The following is a 21,299-nucleotide window of genomic DNA, read 5'->3' as shown; positions in this document are numbered from 1 at the left end:
CTTTTACTCCGAGGTTGTGATGGGTCATAATGTTGTACAGTGTTGTCGATTCCTCTCTTTAGCCGGATAAGGGCTGCTACTAATGATCGTTTTCATTATTGATTGATCTGCTGATGCTGATAAAATGGGGTCATTGGCATTTTTCTAAGTGAACTTCCACATGTATGTAATCCATACATGTGGAATTGTGAAGACCGAAGACAGAACTCCTCACTGTCCTCACTAATGTGCGACCTGTGGATTAACATTGATATAAACATTCTTACTAATCTGACAGATTTTCCTGTCAACCATTCACCTGAAGTAAAAACCTCAAAGAAGATTTTTTCTGTTCTGGATCGCCTCTGATTTTAGTCATGATCCCCGTCTTTTCTGAAACTGTTTTCGGTTTACCGTTGCCAGGTTCACCCACTAACCACCGGGCAATGGATGAGGTTGCTAAGGTGGAAACCGAGCAGAGTAAACACGAAGGCAACGGGAAACAGAGAGCTTCTCCCTCGTGGGCTTCTTCGTTCAGTTAATGGGCGACCTCAGGAGAGAGCTGGGTCCCTGTGGACACCAAACCGGATCCCTGTGAAAGATTAATGAAATCAACCGTCAGCAGAGACTGGGAATGACCTGCTGCTGATGGGTTCATTGTCTTATATGTGGTTATACTGATAGAAAAGGCCAGGAAGGTGTTTATAGATTCATTATTGGTCATTATCTTTGATTTGAAACCTCTAAAACCAAGCCACATTTCTCATTTCAAAGCAAAACTCTGCAGTCTCGTCACTGATGTTCCCGGGAAGCCTTCACTTTCCAGAGAATTTACATTTCCCCAGATGTGATTTCTGTGGAACTACGTCTTCATCGCTCATTTCCCTTCGTTATTTAAAGTCCCCGTCAGCCCGCTGAGGCGCGTTGCTGTGTCAGTCAGTGATGGTGACCTTCTTAAATAGAGACAACGCTCTAGTTCTTTTCAGTATCTCCATTATAGGGAAATGAAAATCATCTTCAACGAGGTCTTTAAGGCTTTAGAGATTATTGCCTTAATACCAACCAACTAGTCAACCAGTTAAATTACCTACTAACCAACCAACCAGGCTAAAAACCAGCCTTCCTACCTACCTACATATCTACGAACTGACTACACATGCAAACACCTGACTGACCAACCAAACCAGTCTACTGACCAACAGATGGCAAAGCCAAATAACCTACCTACCAAACTACCTGTAAACCAAGCAAGAAACTTACTAATAAACTGCCTACAAACCAACCGTCAAACCGTCCCACCAACCAACTCAACCTACCTCCCATCCAAATAACCTACCCACCAATCTACATATAAATCAACCATGAAACCTACTACTAAGCTGCCAACCAACTTACCAGCCAACCAACTATTCAAACCTTCCTACAAATCTACCAACTAACCAACAAACCTACTTACTACCTACCAACAAACCAACCAGCTTAACCTAGCTAAGCAATAAACCCACTTACTTCACAACTAACCAACCTACACATCTAATTACCTTCCTACTTACAGTACCTACCAATCAACCAACCAAGCACCCAGCCAATTAACCTACCTACCAACGTAACTACAAACCAACCAAGCAACCTATGAACAATCTGCCCACCCACCTACCTTACTTGTGGGAATTATTTATTCACAAACATCATCTGGCTGCAGTGACTGAGGGCAGCTTGCTGACGCCTTGTCGTCACAGTGAGGTGGCCAGGTTTGGTATCACTGTGCCCGAACCAAGACCAAAACCAAAAGCAGGATTCACAGCTGTATCTGGCAAACCCTGCTGTAGCTGGAAACACTTTTTATTTGTACTGTGCGTAAGGATAAACGGTCATTCGTCAAGGAATAGTTCTAGCACTTGATTCTGGTTAGGGCCCCGCAAAGTCTTGATTCAGCTCTGTGAAGGACTTCCAGTGTTTGTACTAATGATGAATCTGTTTCTGTCTCCACAGCTCCTCTCTGGTGCAGCAGCATAGCTATGGTTTATGCCCAGTCATCAAACACGGTTGGCGTCAATCCCTCCCTATACTCTCCATCTTTCACGTATCAGATGTCATTTAACTACTCCAAGAGGGAAAACTCAACTGTCCTGGAAGCCTTACCCACAACCCCCGTGAGCAGCCTCGAGGGCTCGTCCTCCGGCCAGCCAAACCGGACCTTCACCTCCTATGAGCTGACTTCAGGCGAGGTCGCCATCCTGGGCTTGGTGTTTGGGGTTCTCTGGCTGGTCTCCATCCTGGGAAATGCCCTCGTCTGCCTGGTCATCCACCGGAGCCGACGGACTCAATCCACCACCAACTACTTTGTGGTGTCTATGGCCTGTGCAGACCTGCTTATGAGCCTGGGTTGCGCCCCCTTCGTCCTCCTGCAGGTCGCCTCAGGACGATGGCCGCTGAGTGCTGCTGCCTGCAAAGCTATACGCTACCTGCAGCACCTGTGCCCGGGTGTGCAGGTGTGCGTTCTGCTTTCCATCTCTGTAGACCGCTTCTACACGATTGTCTACCCCCTCAGCTTCAAGGTGTCCAGGGAGAAAGCAAAGAAGATGATCCTGGCCTCATGGCTGTTTGATGCAACCTTCCTCTTGCCCTGCCTCTTCTTCTACGGGTCCACATCTACAGACAGCAGTCATTGTGACTTTTTCCTTCCGGACAACTGGGGCAGTATAGCCTACGCTGCCGTTCACCTGCTGTTTGGTTTTCTGGTCCCAGTAGCGTTGGTTGTGTTGTTCTACCAGCGGGTGGTCCGCTACATCTGGAGGATCAGCGCTGATGGCCACACGGTGCGCCGGACAATGAACATCGTCCCACGGACTAAAGTCAAGACCATCAAGATGTTCCTCATGCTAAATTCAGTTTTCTTTCTCACCTGGACGCCCTTCTACGTCGCTCAGCTGTGGCACCCGAGGGAGTCCGATGGACCCAGCAGGCAGGGGCTCCTGTTCTTCACAGCCATCGCCTGGATCTCCTTCAGCTCCACAGCATCCAAACCAACCCTGTACTCGGTCTACAATGCAAACTTCAGGAGGGGCATGCGGGAGACCTTCTGTATGTCGTCCATGAAATGCTACCGCAGTAATGCGTACACCATCACAGCGAGCTCTCGGATGGCCAAAAAGAACTACGTTGGGGTGGTGGACATCCCAGTGCAAGCAAAAATGGTCACCAAGGACTCGGTTTATGATAAATTTGACCGAGAGGCGAAGGAAAAGAAGGTAGCCTGGCTCACGAATGCCAATCCGCCAAACACCTTTGTGTAAATGACCTTGGACGATTTTGAAATTGTGAACATACGAAAATAGACCTGTGTGAAACTTTATTCATCATCAGCACGTCAGTGTTGGCAGGTGAGCTAGCTGGAGGCTTACAGGCTAGCCCTGTATTCAACCAACAGAAGCAGAATGTGTTCAGTTTGCATAAAGGGCTTTTTTTTCTGATGTAACAAGCCTTCTGGCGGCCATATTGGAGGTTCTCAACAGCTGTGAACAGCTAGCCGGTTTTTATACTATAGATTTAATCATAGTTTATTTCTGTGCCGTGTTTTGATGGATTGTTTAGCCATTGATGCGTCAGATTTTGTCTTTCGATAATGTCAGCTTGTTAGCTAGCTAACCATAGTCTGTGGCCATCTGTCAGTGACCTGTTGTGTCTGATTTGCTGCAGTAATGCATGGGGTAGAAGCTAACGTTAGTAGCCGTTTGTTAACATTGACATCATTTGCTTTGCTGAATTAAGAGTAATGGTGAGCTAACAAAGCCCTAAATGTCCAGTCTGTTCAGGTTAACTGTGCGGACTCGTCTCAAAGTAAAACTCACAACAAAGAGTAAAGATTATAGAGCTGCTAAGTGGGAGGAGGAACAGGAGTTTTCAGAGCAGCTGGATCAGTTTTGTATGTAGTTACATTTGGTAACTACATACAGTAGGGTCTGAAAGACCACCTTCCCGCTCAGAGTGGTCTCAGACTTTTGGACCCCTGTATATGGCTTCAAAATGGCTTCAAATTCTCACTCTCAGTATTTCCACATGGCAAGTACAGTGTGGTTGGAAAAGATCTTGGTAAGGGTAAATTACTTGGACGTGAACCCCGGTCTCCTGCATTAAATTCGGATTTTTTCCAAATCCCGACCTCCACCCCCTTAGTTTTCACCTTTCCACATAAAGGACACATAACACTCTCCATCAGTCGTGAGGTGCTCAATCCTCCGATATGGACATAATCCCTTGGGATATGGGCTGGAGGCTAAGTTAAAGTAATTTAAACTGATTGCCATAACATACAGCTTATAGTATGGCTCAATTATCCAGAAGAGTCCTGTGTTTCTACCTTGACAAACACAGAGATCGTTAAAGAAATGGGAGTTTGGAGTAAAGGATAACGCTTCTAAAACCAGTGGCTCATCCCACTTGGTAAGTTTACAGCAAGCCCAAGTCCTGCCCTGCTTCAAGACCAGCTTCTTAGCTGCTAGTTGCTACAGTTAAAAATACCCGCTCATTATATTTGAGTTTTTAAGACAAAACTATGTGTCGTAAATATTAATTTAACTGACGTTTATACTACACGTTGCCTGAAGTTCAGCTGCAGTGGAAATTCCTTAGTTTTTTTGATCAACAAATAAAACCTCACCGACTCAGCACAAACATCTTTCTACCTGACGTCCAAAGACCAGACCTGGAAAATAAAGAGGACCATCCTCTATCTACTCAACGATTTCCCCCCGTCTTTCTAAGAAACGCTGACGTATACTGACGTCTGTTTATGAACTCTTAAGATTCTTCTTAACTCGAATGTAATGAGCAGCTACTTCATTAACTGTAGCAACACTTTCTACATTTCCCCAATAATTAATAACTGTTTGCATTGGCCTTTCTTGGAAAAATCCTTGTGATTTACAGCCAAACACAAGAGGATCTTTAGGAAATTATGAGATGTCCCGAGACAGCCACTGTACATGGACTGGTTGACCTAGGTAACATTTTCCTGTGACCGAGTTTACGTCTTCATCCAACGGATGATAAAGAGCTAAGATGAGAGCAGTTATGTTCTTCATCCCTCTGTCTGTTTTGTATTTTGGTTTGTAATGAACATATAGCCCAGTGTGGCTGCAACGATTATTCGATTAATCGAATAGCTGATGGACAGAAAATCCATCGGCAGCTGTTTTGATATTCGATTAAACGTTTCTGTCATTTAAATTCACTGGTCTCAGCTGCTCAGATGTGGAAGTGTGTTGCTTTTTTGTGTCTTCATGGTGCAGAAAACCTGGGTTCTGGACTGTGAGTCAGACAAAACAAAGCATCTGGTGACATTACCTTGGTCTTCAGCGAGCTGCGACCAAACAACTAATCGATTAATCAAGAAAGTAATCAGCAGATCGATCGATAATAAAAAAATGATCATTAGTTACTGCCTTGAATTTGATGCTGGACGAGTTTGTAGAGTTTTCCAGACTTTAAGTTAAAGCGACTCTGTCCAGAAGCTGCTGCTGCTGCACCAGAGTCTGTTCAGGTCGAGGCAGATTCACCTGTCCAAAGAGGCTCCTTACCTGCTCAGTTCTGACGCTTTACCTGCTTGTAAAAAAACACATCGACATTGTGTGATGAAACACCTGTGAAACGTCTTTGAAGCTTTCTGTAACCTGTCAGATATACTGTGATTTAAAAGGTCCATGCTTTATACTTAAATTCTGTTTAAACACAAGACGCACACGTGGTTCTAATGTTTTGAAGTTTGTCTAGACAATGTGCTACTGTATGTACAAATAAATTATTCTTTTATCATTTCAAATATACTTAGTAAAATCAGCAAAAAGCAAAGACATAAATGGCCTCAATGTGTTTCCTGTGTTCATCCACATGGTTGTAGACGGCGCGTCCCGACAGACCCGGTAGCTTCGCTGTGGTTTAGCGTTGAATGGCTCAAAGTCACGTGTCCACTTCAACCTGCTGTTGTGTCCTGTAGAAATCACCTGAACGCCCTCAGAGGTCACTGTATCTGAGGTTTAACTTAAACAAACCACACACCTGGTACAAGTGAGGTTTAGGGTCATAAAGCTCAGATCGTAACATTTTCAGTTTCTAGGATCTTTCATCAAACTGTTGTGTAAATACATGAAAAAGGTGTCACATCTGACTCAGTTTATTGATGCAGGATGAGGGCGGGGAGGACGTTTCAGTCGGGGTGTCGAGGGAAATAAATAAAAGAAATTATTGAGTATTAAAAAACGGAAGATTTGACTTTATTGTGTATTGAAAATGAGGCTGAGCATAAAATTTTTAGATTGAAAAATGCAGATTCAACCTTTTTGGTTCTCAAACTTCTTTTTCTTCTTCTCTTCTTCTTTGGGCGGTAAATTACTGCTGTAACGAACGTGGACCGACGACGGTGTCGATGTGTCTTTGTAAGAATATGTTCAGGAATAAATGAAAGAGCAGCAGCCCTGCAGAGACACACTCACAGTCTCACACACACTTTTATTTCCTTTGCAAAACAAAAAGAGCAGATTCACAGATATCACTGCAAAGCCTCAAACTACAATCATCTAACAAAGTGCTTCTGCCAAATTTAAGAAAGTGCACAAACTTTAATAAGGATTTTTATCATCTCACCGCAAAAAAAACAAAACAAAAAGAGAGCTTAAAAGTTGTTGGTCCAAAATGAAATCAAAGGGCAACATTTGCAGAGATCTGTCTGCTTCGACTGGTAGCTGCAGGTAAGCAGAAAGAAGAAACAGAGATACAACAGTAGACGGTCAGTTTGCAGATGTAGATAGAAAATAACAAGACGCTGTGGGCAATGAACCTACTCATCGTTTATGCATAATTTATCCTCATTTTACTCACAATAAGCAGAAGCTCTCACCTCCAACAAGAACTAAAGCCGAGTCCGACCTGTTCTGCTGAAACGACAGACCGACCAAGTCTGGACCAAACATTCACCAGCACAAACACGGCACGGCGTGCTTCCTCTGAGCCGATAGAAAATACAAATACAAAAATATATCCCACGTGTGTCCAACTCGCTTATCAACATCACTGTACATTTTGATTCCCGGTCCTCAGACCAACCTCAGACCTCCGATCTGTATTCTGATGCTAAAACGGGAGACACAATTATTCAGTTTGAAAAAATATATGTCCACCGTGTTGTTTGTCCTCCTCGAATGTTTCTGAACAGGAAGAGAACGGCCTCCCAAGAGCAAACTAAAGCCCGTCACACGATTGACGACGGACCAGCACGAGACTCCCTCACCAAAGGTTTTCAGCTCTCTTTACCTTCATCAGGGCGTCGAAGTCCTTCTCTCATTTCACAAAATAAGGTTACACAACAACTTCTCTGTAGAATCGGTATTTACAAATCTAAAAGTGGTTTCTCACTGAAAGAGTTAAACGAGGAACCAGATTTGAAGCCTGAATTATTTGAACTTTTTTTAAAGGGGGGGTGTGGTGAGGTTTGCTGAAGCTTGACCTCAAAATCGCTCATTAATAAACCATGAAGTGACCATAAAACTACTCAGGAACACTTTACGTAACAAATGAAATATAATAAAAATGGGACAGAGAGATTGCAGAGGTTTGAGTAGACAGTGTCTTGAGAAATGAGATTGGAAAATGAGGTTAAGTGTTTAACTTTCTCTCTTCTGTATTTTAAAAAATGGAAATTCAGACTTTTCACCCATCCTACAGTGGTCCCCAACCTTTTTCTGTTTGCCCTGTTTTGGAAGCCAAGAAAATTTTGGAATGAACTTTAAAATCGTCCATTACAGCGATTTACACTGTTGAAGAAACTGATTCAAGATGAATTTCACCTAAAGAGTTTTATACAGAACTTGAGCCTCCCTTTTTTCCCGCACGTGTCTGAAGAGTTACTGTTGCGTTGTAGACATGCAGGACCACGGTGGTGGTAGGGGAGCCGGATGGTGTGCGCTGAAACTCTGCTCTCAGGTTTACCGCCATTGTAGCTGCAGAACTTTGACTCTTTTGTGTCCAAAGCTCTAGGATTTTCTGGAAACGCCCCAAATGATATTTTTCGGTGAAATTCAGCGCGGCTTGTTTGGGTAATGTTTTCCCTGATAGATATAAATGGTTGATAAAGAATGAATTCAGTTCGAGACCCACTGCGGTGAAAAGGATGAATCACCATTCTCATCCAGGATCAGCAAATTCTTTCCTGTTTCCTCCACAGTTCTCAAGACACGGGTGACGTCTTCTAACGGTCACAGATAAGCCTTCCCCTTCGCCGTCGGTCCAAGGTTGAACACATTCTGGCTCCGACTAAAAAGTTCGTGCCGTCATACAGTACTTCCTGTTTTTTAAGAACAAAGGTAATCTAGTAAATTCTGCTTTCAGTTCCTCATCTAACCCTGTCAGACTTGTAATCTAAAAATCCTTCGGCTGGAGGGAGGCATTTTGGGTTAGTAAAGACTATTCTGACTAACATGGCAGCTATGTTGCTTTTCTCACTGTCTATGGTGGTTTATAGGTCACACGACGCTGTCGCGGGACTGGAGGACAGAAACGACCTCCGACACCCTGACGGAGGCCTGGCGGCTGCGGGTTTTTGCTGAATGAAGCCTGGCGTGCTGGAACGGTGTGTATCTCACTGGCGCTAAGACGTGGAAACGCAGGTTTTGGGAATTACTTAGATGAATGCAGCTTCGTGTGTATCTGTGAAACAACTGTCAAACGCAAAATCAGACACCGGAATAACTAGGAAATGTAGAAAATCAACAGGCTGTGAGTTTGCAACTACATGCACGTTCCTGTGAGTCAAACTGTACTAGAACTTTAATTTGTGTGTTGTTCAGCAGCAGTTTCACTCTGAAGCCTTCCCGTCATCAGTCTCTGACCTCCGTCACAGGCGGAGGCTTCCCTCTCAGGAGCTGCGGTCCTCGTAGATCAGACTAACCCTGGCCGCTGCTGCTGATGTTGTTGTTTTTGTTGTTCTTGGACGTCTTGGTGCTGCTGCCACCTTGTGGCATTTTCTGCTCGTCTCCTGTCAGCAGAGCTTTAATCTCGGAGGGGATCTTCCCCTGATCCATGGCTGAACACCACTGCTTGTACTGTGGGGACACAGATCAGAGTAACAAACAGACCTAAACTGACTCTCTGAGTTGTAGTTCTTTGAAACTTTAGTTACTTGCAAATGATGAAAGATGAACTTAACGAGATTCGATGAGGGACGTGGGAGGATTTGGATTTAAAAAGTGATTCGATTAAAATGTGAAGAAGCCTGATAACAGTGACTAACGGGAAATGATGACATTGCTTTAATGGCTCGGCGCCATTTGTTGCCACGTATCACAGTGCTGCTCCTGATTTATGCATCACGGGGTTCGCTGTATCGACTGAAACGGTTCGGGAACCACTGGGCTGGACGGGCGGATAAAATCCGGCCTGTCTGTCTGCATCACAAAGCGAGATCCGCGGCGATCGGCAGATTAACTTAATTTAGACTTAACTCAGGCTACAACAGCAACACGACACTGGCTCACTTCGACACAAAGCTTCTCTAGTTCACAACGAAACATGTAAACTCACTGAGACGTGGAATCCTGACACGGACGCATTTACTTTTACAATAAAATCACCGGTGAGAATTTAATCTCCGAAAATAAAACAACATACTGATAATAACCGATAATCTTAAAGGTCGGTGTGACGGCGTGTGCGCGCACCTGCAGGGCGTCGGCTGATGTTTTCAGCTGGATTTCAGCAGAAGCCACCAATCGGCGTCTCCAATGTGTTTCTTACCTTGTTGACACGCCGGAGTTTTGAATTCACCCAAACTGCAGTAAATGTGCGTCGCCTGCAGCTCTTAAACTCCACGACTCGCTCAGGAAAACGATCAAAATCACTCAGGGAACCTGCCGCGCGAAACAGGCTCCCGATCTCAAGCCCCGGCGTCGGTCTTACGACGCAGTAACGCCGCAAGTAGACACGAGCCAGCGCTGGTGTCATGTTTTCAAAAAGTAAAACCAAGCTCAAGAAAAGTCACGTCCACTGAAATAAGCAGCTGACGGCAGGACGGACTGAATTCTGACTGGAGTCGTCTTCTCTCTCAGGGAGTCGAACACATTATGATTTGAGGTTATGGAGGAGAATTTAACAGGAAACTAAGGGTTTATTTGAGTGAGTGAAACATTAAAAACTGAGTCTAATGTCAAGCTTCTGTCTCCCCATGTTTGTAAATCAAAGTCTGAGGGAAACTATTTAAAAATCTGTACATTTCCATCAAGCGAAAAGTTTCCTTACCATCTCCAGCTCCTCCCGCAGGGCACAGATAGCTCTCTCCTTACTGGAGACCAGTTCCTCCAGATACTGGTATCTCAGTTTCTTCCTGGCTCTGCACTCTCTGGCGCTCTGACGGCTCCGCTCCAGTTTGGCCTTCAGGTCGATCTTTGCAGGTTTACGGCCGCGTTTCCCCGGCTTCTTCACTTTACCAGCCACCATCTGGCCACAAAGCAGACGTATATGTAACTGAAACCATAAAACAGGTCCAAAATGCGTACAACAGCACAGACGCACTGAGCTAAAGACGAGCTGCAAGTCTTTATGATTTTATATCTACAGAGAAACAAATCAAATCAATGGATTATTTCATCTCCTTTGTAAGTATAATAAAATAAGGCTTTCTACCAGTATATGTCCGTTTTTGTGTATAAAATGATCCATTAAAATAAAAGATTAGTTATGTACAACTGAGTACTTAACAGTGTGTCTCTGTTCACTTCTAGGATACTAAACAAAATAACATCTGATGTTCATCGTCAATGTGGCTGCTGATATTCAAAGTTTTCAGAGTTGTTATCAGTTTCAAATCAATCTTTAGAGTAGCGCTAATTATAGGTACTGGGTTTTGACTAGACGTGATCGAGATGCTTTCCTTACAAGTATGATCACTGATTATTATGAGCATTAGAGCTGCAGCGATTAATCGATCAGTTGATTGAAAGTCAATCTACTATTTTGATCAACTGAATGATCATATCGGTCATTTCTCCAGCAAAAAATCCAAACATTCGCTGCTTCCAGCTTCTGAAATATATGACATTTTCGTCGGCATTTCCCAGCATTAGAAAACAATTATTCCTAGTAATATAATGACTCAAGACCTGGAGAGACCTGGACCCGTGTTTGGGTTACTGAACAGGCCCAGGCCCAGGGGCCCTAAAGGTCAGGGGGTTCCTGGGCCAGACCCTCTGTATCAACAGACTGTTAATATTTATTGTCTCAAAGTCACAGAGCTCAGTTCAAAAACCACAAAGACACAGAAAACCACCACAAAGACACAGAAAACCACTGCAAACGACGCGGCAGAAAACCGATTAAAAACCAAATAACATAACGAATATACATTTGTTAATTTAAGTTTTAAGTTCGTTAAGAGTCGACGAGCCTCCCAACAAAAGAAGTGCTAACTAATGTTACTGTCTGTGGCAGGCAGGAAAGATATTCAAGACCCTGTTCATGAAATTCAGACCTTTTAAAACTCGGACTCGGGACGTTTTAAGGAACTGAATTCAAAGCCTTCTAAGACTTTAGCAGACCCGCAGAAACGCTGCTAGCATTAGCTACAGTTAGCTTCATCTACCGTACACGTTCTACCGCAGCCAGCCTCACAAACTAGCTAGTCACCGGTAGGACGGTTATTAACGCTACGAGCTCGGTAAACACGGGCCTGACTGCGAGTCACCGCCGGTTACGGGCGAACTGGAGCTGGTCGCCGTTAGCTTCTCACCTTGTTATCATCCATGTTGGTCAAAAGCTAACGTGCTGGCAGCTAGCTGACGTTAGCCACGGTCAGCTAACGGCTCAGTTCGCAAAAAGGCTCAGTGAAACAAACTTCAGGTGAATCAGCGCCAACGAGAATCGCTCGGACTATAAATCCACCCGGATAATCGACCTGATGCGGTTTCGCTTTGTTTACATCGTGTTTCCTCGTGACGTAACCCGCCTACGTCAGCGATACGTCTTCTTCCTCGTCGCGTTCTGGTTTTTTTTTTCCTCAACAAAATCTTTATTGAAGGAAATGAAATTGACAACGAACAAAGTGAATCGCAGAGTAAAATGTGAGAATAGTAAAATAAATAAATGACAATAAATGATAAACTAACTCGGACTGAAACAGCAGAGGATAAGCGACTCGACTCGACCGACTTCAAAACCGGAACATTTTAAGTTGAACTGTTATGGTACAAATTTTTTATTATCTCATAATATTTCCCAAGTTAATAAAATGGCTGACTTCGTATCTTGCAATTGCGACTTATTGCTTCACACTTTTGACCTAAAAAGAACAATTTCTGACTCAGTCGCTGATTATTCTGCCTCAAAATCTAAAGAATTTGACTTAATATCTCAAAATTTTCTCTTAGAAAATAACGTTTTTAATTTTGACCTTGTGTCTCGTAATTCTGACTTTCTAGGTAAAATTCTTGACTCAGTATGAGAGAATTACTACACGTGTACATACATACACAATATATACAAATGATAAATAAAAGAAATAAGAACTAATACAAATAAAACAAAAGAATTAAAGAATTAAAAGCAATATATGCATTTACAGTCAGTCATCTTTATTAGGAGTAAAAAAAAGTGGTGTTACATAAATCGTAGCTAAAAGAGTTATTACAGTATTAAATAATCACTTATTTATTTAGGCCAACCAACGTTTTCACAGTTGTTGAGTTATTCACATTAAACCAGTGTTTTGGTTAAATGATTTAATTTCAAGAAAGGGCTGAATCATAAAATATATTTAAAAAAAAAAAAAAGCCCAGTTTTTACCAAAACTAGTTGTTTTAATGCTGAAAAATTAAGTGTAAATGTTTTTATTTTTGGATACATTATACACTATTAATATTTTTATACATTACTATATTTTTGCCAAATTCAATGTTGCAGCTCAGTTTTTTCAGTAATGACTGATACACCTGATCTTACACTGCCATATAATCGGTGTACAATAAAGCTTTATTTAAAATAATACCATCATAATATGAAACAACAGCTTTGCTCTTTTAAGGAAAAATGTGGCTTTATAAGGACTGAACGTTAGGTCGACGATCCGCCAACAAGGAACTATTGGAAACCACTTTCCAAGGAAAATACATAGGTAATAAAAACTGATATAGTCTTTATAATAAGAAGCCACAATACATCAATTTATTGTTAGCATGTTTTTCGTTGATCAAAACAGAGTCATTAGTGTAAGAACTGTTTTACAGCGTTTTCCCTTCACGGTCTGGTTTGTTCTGTAAAAGAGCTGATTCAAGAATGAAACCCATCTGGATTTTCCCATAACTGAGATAGTTTTCATTATTCTGCCCTCGGTGCAACCATCAGTTACCCGTTCACTTGACGGAGAGAGAATAACTTCTGTTTTCCACTGCCCTCTTCCCTTTATCTCCCCGTTCCACTTCCGCCAAATCTTTTCACTTCTCACTCTGATGGTATTTACATGAAAGGGCATTTCTGCCTGGAAAAGAAAGAAAGAGCTGAAAAACTACGGCGAAAGATGAAAGATGCCCATTACAAGTCAAAAGTACGAGATAGTGAGTAAATGGCTCGTAATGAGGCCATAAGCCACAATAACGGCTTTGGATAACCTCATAATGTCAACGTCACTTTTTTGAATCAAGCATTTACATAATTTTATTTCAGAATCATCATGACTTAAACTGTCATTCGTCATAATTTACAGTCTCGTAATTTAGACTCATTAAGTACAGTTTTGACTCACTATCCCATAATTTCCCACTTGGCGCTTCAAAAGCAGGACTTTACCGGTACATGTTTGGACTTAGTAGCTCATAATTGTGACTCAGTGTCAGATATTTTTTGCCATTTTTGTTTTGACTCACTGTCACATAACTGTCAAACCTGTAAGTGAAATTTCTGTTTTAGCGTCTCATCATTCCGCTTAGAAAGGTAAATATTTTGACTTAGTGTCTAATAATTATCACTTACTGTCTCACCATTTTAACTCCATAAGTACATTTCTTACTCACTATCTGCTTTTGAATTATTCAGTCTCATAACTTTGACTCAAAAATGACCTTTTTCGATTCATCTCATAATTTTTGACTTGATTTACTAATTAAAAACATTTGTTCCCGTATCTCATGATTTTGTCTTTGCATCTCATGATTATAATACACTGGGGAATATTATCACTTTTCACCTTTTTTTTCTCTGCCCCTCTTCTTGGCAGTAACGAGCTTCCATAGACTTCTGATCAGCTCTGCAAAGATTCGCTTTAAATTTAAGATTTATTTTTCTCTAAAGAAGACGTGTTAGTGTCATCCTACTTGTGATTTCTTTTTATCCCACACCCTCACTTCACAACCAAACCGAGCTTCACTGAGCTTTTCGACAGAACCGAGAGGCTGAGCCCCGCAGAGCTGAACTGGCGATTGTGGGAGTTTGCACCACGAGCAACTGGCAGACTCACAGAAACCCAGTATTGTTGTTGGGGGCAGCGGCGCTGGGAGAACTGGGCAGCCGATACGGAATAAACGGCGGCTCCATCGACCAGATTCACGGCGACGAGGCCGACGACAGAGCACTGGGGGGTCCATTGATGCTCTGGAGGTTTCTGCTGCGACTGAGACAGATTTCATTATGTAACTAGAGCGGCGCTCAACGGAGCGCACGGGCCAAGAGCCATAAACCAAATTCCGGGATCTGACCCTTTAACCGGATCTGCCCCGAGATTTGACGGGCCCTTCCCTGGACCGGGCCCCGTCCGTCCCTCCGCCGAGGTCGGTGTAAATCAGCTCGGTAGCTCTTGCGCAATCCTGCAGACAGACAAGCAAACAGAAGCTCCTTGATGGAGTCAACTGCAGTCAGGGGCCTCGTTACTCCACGCCGGGGACACGCAGGATAAACACCGCGTGAGTGGCGCAAAGTAACCAAGAACATTTACTCAGCTGCTAAAACTTAAGTCAAATTCACAATCACCCCGAATCCTGCGTCAGGACGATTCCCCCGAAACATGAAATTAAAAGAGGAGGGTGGAACTCAAATGAGATGAGAACGAATATTCAGCCAGAGGAAAAACGCTTCAACTACCGGCAGGTTGGGTACAAAGATCGTCGGGCTGCTCCCGTCAAGGGGCTCCGGCTCTTTTTGAATGAAAAGCCTAGAAAACCCGGACGCGTGAGTCCGAGGCAGCGGCTCGGCCCCGACGCAGGTTGCCTCGAGGAGCACGGTTTGACAAACCCCGCAGATGCGTTCCACATCTGCCCAGACGCAAACGCCGACTAACGGAAGACCGATGTCACCTGGCTGCGCGAACCGGCTGCGAGCGGTTACACGTACACGGACGCGTATTTTCTGCAGCCTGATTGGACCGACGCCGGGTTCAGTGTCTCGGTCTCCTCCGGCTCCGCAGCGGCTCCGGGCTCCGCTTGTCTCGCTCGCATTCATCAGCGCGACTTAACCACGCGTGTTAATTGCTCCGGTATGAGAAGCCTCTCGCTTTCCTTCTGCCCCCGTCGCAGCCATTGTCCCCGGTCCGCTCGCCGTCCCGTAACCGCAGCCTCAGGACGGGAATGAAGTCCTGCGTGTGGGACGCAGCCGGTTAACGCGCTCACCAAACTTTGACGTTACACCGAGGTAACTACTCGTCTGCACAAGAAAAGTAACTTAACAGGATAAAGTTAAAATGTTTATTTCAGTTATATTTCGTATGGAGCCCACAAAGTCCATAGATAGTAAGATTAAGACACACACACACACACACACACACACACACACACACACACACACACACACACACATATGTCTTAATCTTGACTCACAGTGCTGCTGCAGATTTGACAAGATTGCATTGATTTACAGTTGGTGGCATTAACGTGCCAGAAAACCTGGCGACCTGTCTGATAATCTTTAAGTTTTTTTTTTGTATTTTTCCTTTATTTTTTACACTTGACAGTCCAGAGAGAGACAGAAATCGAGGGCAGAGAGAAAAGGGTACGACACTCAACATAGCTCCCCTCAGGGCCGGACCGTGGACCCCGGCGCTAGGTAGGGGGTCAGCCTCCCGGGCTCCGGAGCAGGTGCCTCAGGTACGTCGTGTCACACGGCCGACCGGCGTGAGCGGTCCTCCTTGTGCCCGCTGAGCGGTGGCAGACCCGGGGACGCGGGCGTCCCACGTCGAGAAGAGGTCCAAGAGTCCATCAAAGAAACAACTCAGTGAAAACAAATAACACGAGTTTTAACCACGACGGTGACTTGATGTGCAGTCTCACGTTTCACGTGCGCACCGGTCCGACATCGTTCGTTGTTGATCACATAATCGATTCTTACGGTCCAGATATCGTCAGGTGTTTGCGTTATGTTCAGTCAGGGCCCTGAAGTTGGCACCGCTGATGACTTAGCAGCTGTTTTAGTGTTTATCAGCTACAAAGATGTAAAAGCGACTGCACGTTCTCTGTGGTCACGAGTTCAGCATGGGACTCCTGACCGTACTGTCGAGCGCAAAAAATAATCTTACCTGTTGTCAAACCGCGGGTCAACTGATACTCGTGTAGCGGTCGGCGCCAGATTCTAACTCGCGTGCAACATGACGCGCGTGACGAATCCAGTGGGGCCGTGGTCATGTGGTGTGCACCTAAACCAGAAGGCCACTGGACGCCCCATGGTTTGATTTTAACCTAGAAAGTCATAACTGTGTTTCATTATCATAATTCTGACTTAAAATGTCACAGTTATTGTGAATTAAAAAATTAAAAATCCGACTGGATATGCGATCATTTAGACTCAGAGGGCCAACATTTCGACTCACTGTTTTGTTATTTTGACCCACATTATACAAGACGGTGACAGGGAAACGTTTCCGCTGAGAAAAAAAAAAAACCCAAACTGATAATCTATCGACATGTAACGTATATCACTGGGACACAGATATGAAACAAGCATTATAACGTAACAAACATTAAACACTGCATATAGACTTGTAAGTAACTTAATTTCCGCCATTCCTAACGTCGAGCGGATATTTTTCCGGGCAGCGTCGGTCCTCCGTACTTGAGCGCCTTCTTAAAGCCGGCGGTCATTTTGTGTCGGCGCAGCCTGGACGGCGCCTGCGCCTTTAAGCAGCCCGTGGAGTTCATTCGACTGGGGCTCCGATGACGACATCCTTTTATTTTTATCGCGGTGACCTCATCGCTTATGGCAGCGCGAGGACCGCGGCTCCCCTTCGCTCTTTAGCGCAACTTTGCCGCCTCTGCCCTCGCTCCCGCAAGACCCGAACCCTCACCGGCGCGGCGGGCCAGACCCCCGTCTTCCGACCAGCCGGGGCGGTTGAGGCGGTGTTGGGACTTTGACGTCGAGTTTTTCAAACGGTGAGTTTACCGAAATTTCTGGTTACGGTGCGAATCGGCGGCGGCGGCGGCGGCGGCATCTGGTAAAGTTACGTTGACGGGGCCTAAAGTCAAAGTTTAGTCCATGTGTCTGTCGAAGACGACGGTAACGCGGCCGTTTTACCGACGCGAACGCGAAGCAGGAAAACGTCGCCTCTCAGGGTTTTGAACGGGAGTCGGCCTGGCGGCGGTCGGTCGGTCGGTCGGTGGCATCGAAACGGACCGACGGAAAATGTCAGAGAACAGTTAGCTAACGTCGGGAGAAACGTTCACGTAACGCCGGAGATTGTCGCCCAGAACCGGGCGAGGTTCACCCAAACTCAACCCACACGCTCGTGTGCTCGTCAGATACCGTTAACGCGACTTTCTGTGAGCTGACATTAACGTCCAAACCTTACGTTTCGCGAACCCCCCCTTCCCGTAAGCAATGCCGAACCTCCTTTAGAAATAAAAGCGGTTTGTTTTTTTTTGGCGGAGGAGCGTACGTGAACCGGTCTCCACCACCTTGAACAAACGCCTCACTTTTTGACCACCGCCGTTCGTAACGTACAACGTGCGAAGTCCTGTACGCGGTGACCGCTGGAGAGAAACGCCAACGTGCCGTCTGAAAATGTTGACCGAAGCCCCGTAAAAAGTTCACCCAAGCTAACTTTAAACACGTATCATCCAATACTGCTAACGCTGCATTAACGTTGCTGCTTACATCTAAGCGAAGAACCCCCCGTTTACTCAGTGCCGGACCTCACTGAAATAAAAGGAGACTTAAACAAACGCCTGAATTTTGGACCGATGTTTATAACCGGTAATAACTAATGTTATGGGTCCCAATCTGTGTGGGCTTCTCCCACCTGGTTCGATTTATGGGCCACTTTACGCCTCGAAAGCCGATTACACGCCTTTGTTATGAGCTGACATTAAAAACGTCTGATGCCAAATCTGCGTGAAAGTAAAGGGAGTTTTTAAAAGAGGGATCGAAGACATACGTTTTCCAACCTTCCGTCAGCTGACATTAAGGTCAAACCCTAAACTGCCGCAGTAAAAGCTGCGACCTTTTAATGGCAATAATTCATCGATTCATGGGCAGTAATATGAAAACAGAGAAAAGAAAGAAATCCTCACTTTGGGAAACACCTGACAATGCTTGACATTTTTACTTGATAAACGACAACTTGTTAAAGCAAAACTGAAATCGCTGAGAATTCTCTCATTACTTCTTGGGTTTAGTTTTCGAAGACTATTAATCAAACCTCTTAATAAACTCTAAAACGGATAGATAAGGGAGTTTTGAGTCCAGAGCTGAAATCCTTTTTCAATTAATCCATAAATTCATCAGCAGAAAATTAATTGTAAACTGTTTTGATAATCAGTTAATTCGTTCAAAGTCATTTTAAAAGCAAAAATGACAGAATTTCACTGGTTCTATCTTTTTAAAATGTGAGGATTTCCCTCTTTTTCTCTCTTTTCTACCACAGTAAACTGAACATCTTTGTGTTTTTGACGGATGGTCGGACAAAACAAGACATTTAAAGAACTCAAACGGAGCATTCGTCCCTAGTCTAAAGTAAAAAAATAACAATAATAGTTTATTGTGGACGTAAAACCGGTATCATAAAAAAAATTAAGCCGTCGGGAGCTTCCTATGAAAATATGTTAATCCCAGAAATCCCCTTCTTTGTCTGGTTTAGGGTTTATTAGGAGGCTCGTGGTCTTTGCCGTTCAAGTGAAGAAGTAATGGAGTTCCTCTAATCAATTGAATTCATAAGAACAAAGTGAAAGCCCTCAGTGAACAAATGGATAAATTTAATGCCTCTTTTCATATCAGTAACCCATTAATAAGCTCGTAAACAGGAACAAAAGATGTTAAAACAATTACTTAATCACTAGAGCCTCAAAGAACCAACTCATGAATAAATAAACCCCTTAAAAACTGAAGAATGAAGAGGGAAATTAAAGACATTTAAGGCAAGAAACAATGTATTTTAGCTTTGTAGGTGATATCACGTAGTTTAAAAGTTGTATCTGGTTTTTCTTTGCAAAAAATAGACTTTTCCCACATTGTTTGTAAAGACAGTTATGCTTTTTTCTGATCATCGCATTCATCACACTTTTCTGGATTTTAAGTGTCCTGTAGAAATAAATGCCGACTGTGTAGCTCTCGCCTTCCTGAAATCGTAGGAAACTTTTTTTTATTTTCACTTTCACATTTGGCAGCGGTGCTGGTTTCGTGGACGCTGATTCACGTCCTGTCGTGTACGTTGTTAAAATGTGTGTCATTGGACTGATACTCAGCTGTCATGCCACTTAACACCAGATCAGATTAGACAGATTCTTGGCCCGTGTTCAGCAGCTGTTCTTGACTAACTGAGGTTTTATTGTCTCCTGTGATTTTAGCCCCGGCTCATTGAGGAAGTTGGCGCTCAGCTCTGAGAATTGATGGCTTTGTTGTTCGGAGTGAGGGGATTTAAAGGTCAGCGTGATAAGTGAAACATTTTAAAATCGGCGTGTAAACATGAGAGCGATGGAGATCAGCTGCGGTGTGTTGTTGTACGTGATATTCAGGTAGGTCTCACCTGCACTGCGTCACTGCCTCTCTGCTGCGGGACAGGGAAAGGGGCTGATCGGGTTTCGTTTGGTGGATGGTTGGTCAACACCAGCGCCGTTCGCCCGTCTGCGGTTATTAGGAAGGGATGTGTCTGGGTTTCAGAGTTTTTGAGTATCAGCAAATGCAAACCTGGGACCATCACTTCTGGTATCTTTTCCATTTGAGGAAATGTTGCAGTAGAGCTGTTAGTTTGGGTCCGACCGCCTTTGTTTACTCCTCTAAAGCAATAATAACAGCTTTATGTAATACTGGGACATTACCACCATTAGACGTATTTCATGCATTTTGTCCCAGACTAAAGAGACAGATGAGATATTTTGTTACATTTTAAGTGACTGGTTTGTAACATGGTACCTCTGCAGCTCTTTAAACGCTTTGAATTCAGTGAGGTTTTAAAAAGTCTCAAATTTCATCTGCCAAGGTCTCGAATATTTTTATTTCTGCCTGCCACAGACAGTAGCACGAGTTAATGGACAAGTGTCGATTTTAGCAAAATCTTAACAAAGTAACGATTAAGCTTTTATTTGTTGACACTTATCTGAGTCCAGTCGTGGACGGATTATGAGACAGTGGGCCCCTGGGCATGGACAAGCAACAGGTCCCCCACCCCTCCCATAAGGGGACCCCAGACTGAAAGAGAGACAAAATGTGGTTTTGTTTTTTGTATTCATTTTGTGTCTCTTTGTGGTCTTTTAACTGAGCTCAGAGACTTTCAGACAAGAAATATTAACAGTGACTTCATACAGAGGCTCAGGCCGAGGGGCCCCTTTACCCCTCGGCCCCCTGGGCCCGGGCCCGGGCCTGTTCAGTAACCCATACGTGGGTCCAGATCGGTAGTTAATTGTTTGTTTGCTTTCCGTCATTCTTCGACCCTGTGACCACGAAAAAGGAATTGAATTGCATACCTTTGCATTGCTTTGTGGTGTTTAATTTACCAAATGAATAATTTAATTTGGTGAACACTGCAGAAAGCCCGTATAACGTTACTGGCTGCTACTGAAGATGAGCCTTTATTCTGCAGGAGTGTGCAGCGTAAAGATTGGGCATCCGCCAATAAAACCTGTTTACTGTGGAAACTCAGCTACGCAGTTTTTAATACTCTTACCAAACAGACTTCAGGGGAAAACATGCCAGCCGTGCATAACACATGTCGAAACACCTGCATTTGTTCTTTTCCATGAAAGCCCCCACTCCTGTGGGGAGACATACATCACTGGAGGTGAATGTTCTGTGTTAGGATAAGTCACTATCATCACTGTTTCCCTCACATTCACTCCCTAAAACCTCCAGTGTGTTTTCAGTTTTTCTCCGTT

At 44.0% G+C, this 21,299-nt stretch overlaps 2 protein-coding genes across 2 annotated transcripts; one reads left to right on the top strand and one right to left on the bottom strand.

Moving 5' to 3' along the window:
- The first annotated feature begins 1,984 nt into the window (after positions 1-1,984).
- On the top strand, positions 1,985-6,127 carry gpr19 (G protein-coupled receptor 19). The gene has a single exon (XM_040141364.1). The coding sequence runs from the start codon at positions 1,998-2,000 to the stop codon at positions 3,273-3,275; it is 1,278 nt and encodes a 425-aa protein (XP_039997298.1). The 5' UTR covers positions 1,985-1,997; the 3' UTR covers positions 3,276-6,127.
- A 339-nt stretch (positions 6,128-6,466) lies between these two features.
- On the bottom strand, positions 6,467-11,984 carry crebl2 (cAMP responsive element binding protein-like 2). The gene is made up of 3 exons (XM_040151003.1): positions 11,753-11,984; positions 10,267-10,464; positions 6,467-9,074 (listed from the first exon to the last, which is right to left on the bottom strand). Exons 1-3 carry the CDS (start codon positions 11,765-11,767, stop codon positions 8,916-8,918), a joined length of 372 nt encoding a protein of 123 aa, XP_040006937.1. The 5' UTR covers positions 11,768-11,984; the 3' UTR covers positions 6,467-8,915.
- Between the last annotated feature and the right edge of the window lie 9,315 nt (positions 11,985-21,299).

Source organism: Xiphias gladius, chromosome 2, assembly GCF_016859285.1.
Source record: "Xiphias gladius isolate SHS-SW01 ecotype Sanya breed wild chromosome 2, ASM1685928v1, whole genome shotgun sequence".
In the NCBI taxonomy this organism is placed as follows: domain Eukaryota; kingdom Metazoa; phylum Chordata; class Actinopteri; order Istiophoriformes; family Xiphiidae; genus Xiphias; species Xiphias gladius.
The sequence above is the reverse complement of the archived record's forward strand: the minus strand, read 5'-3'. Positions and strand labels throughout refer to the sequence as shown.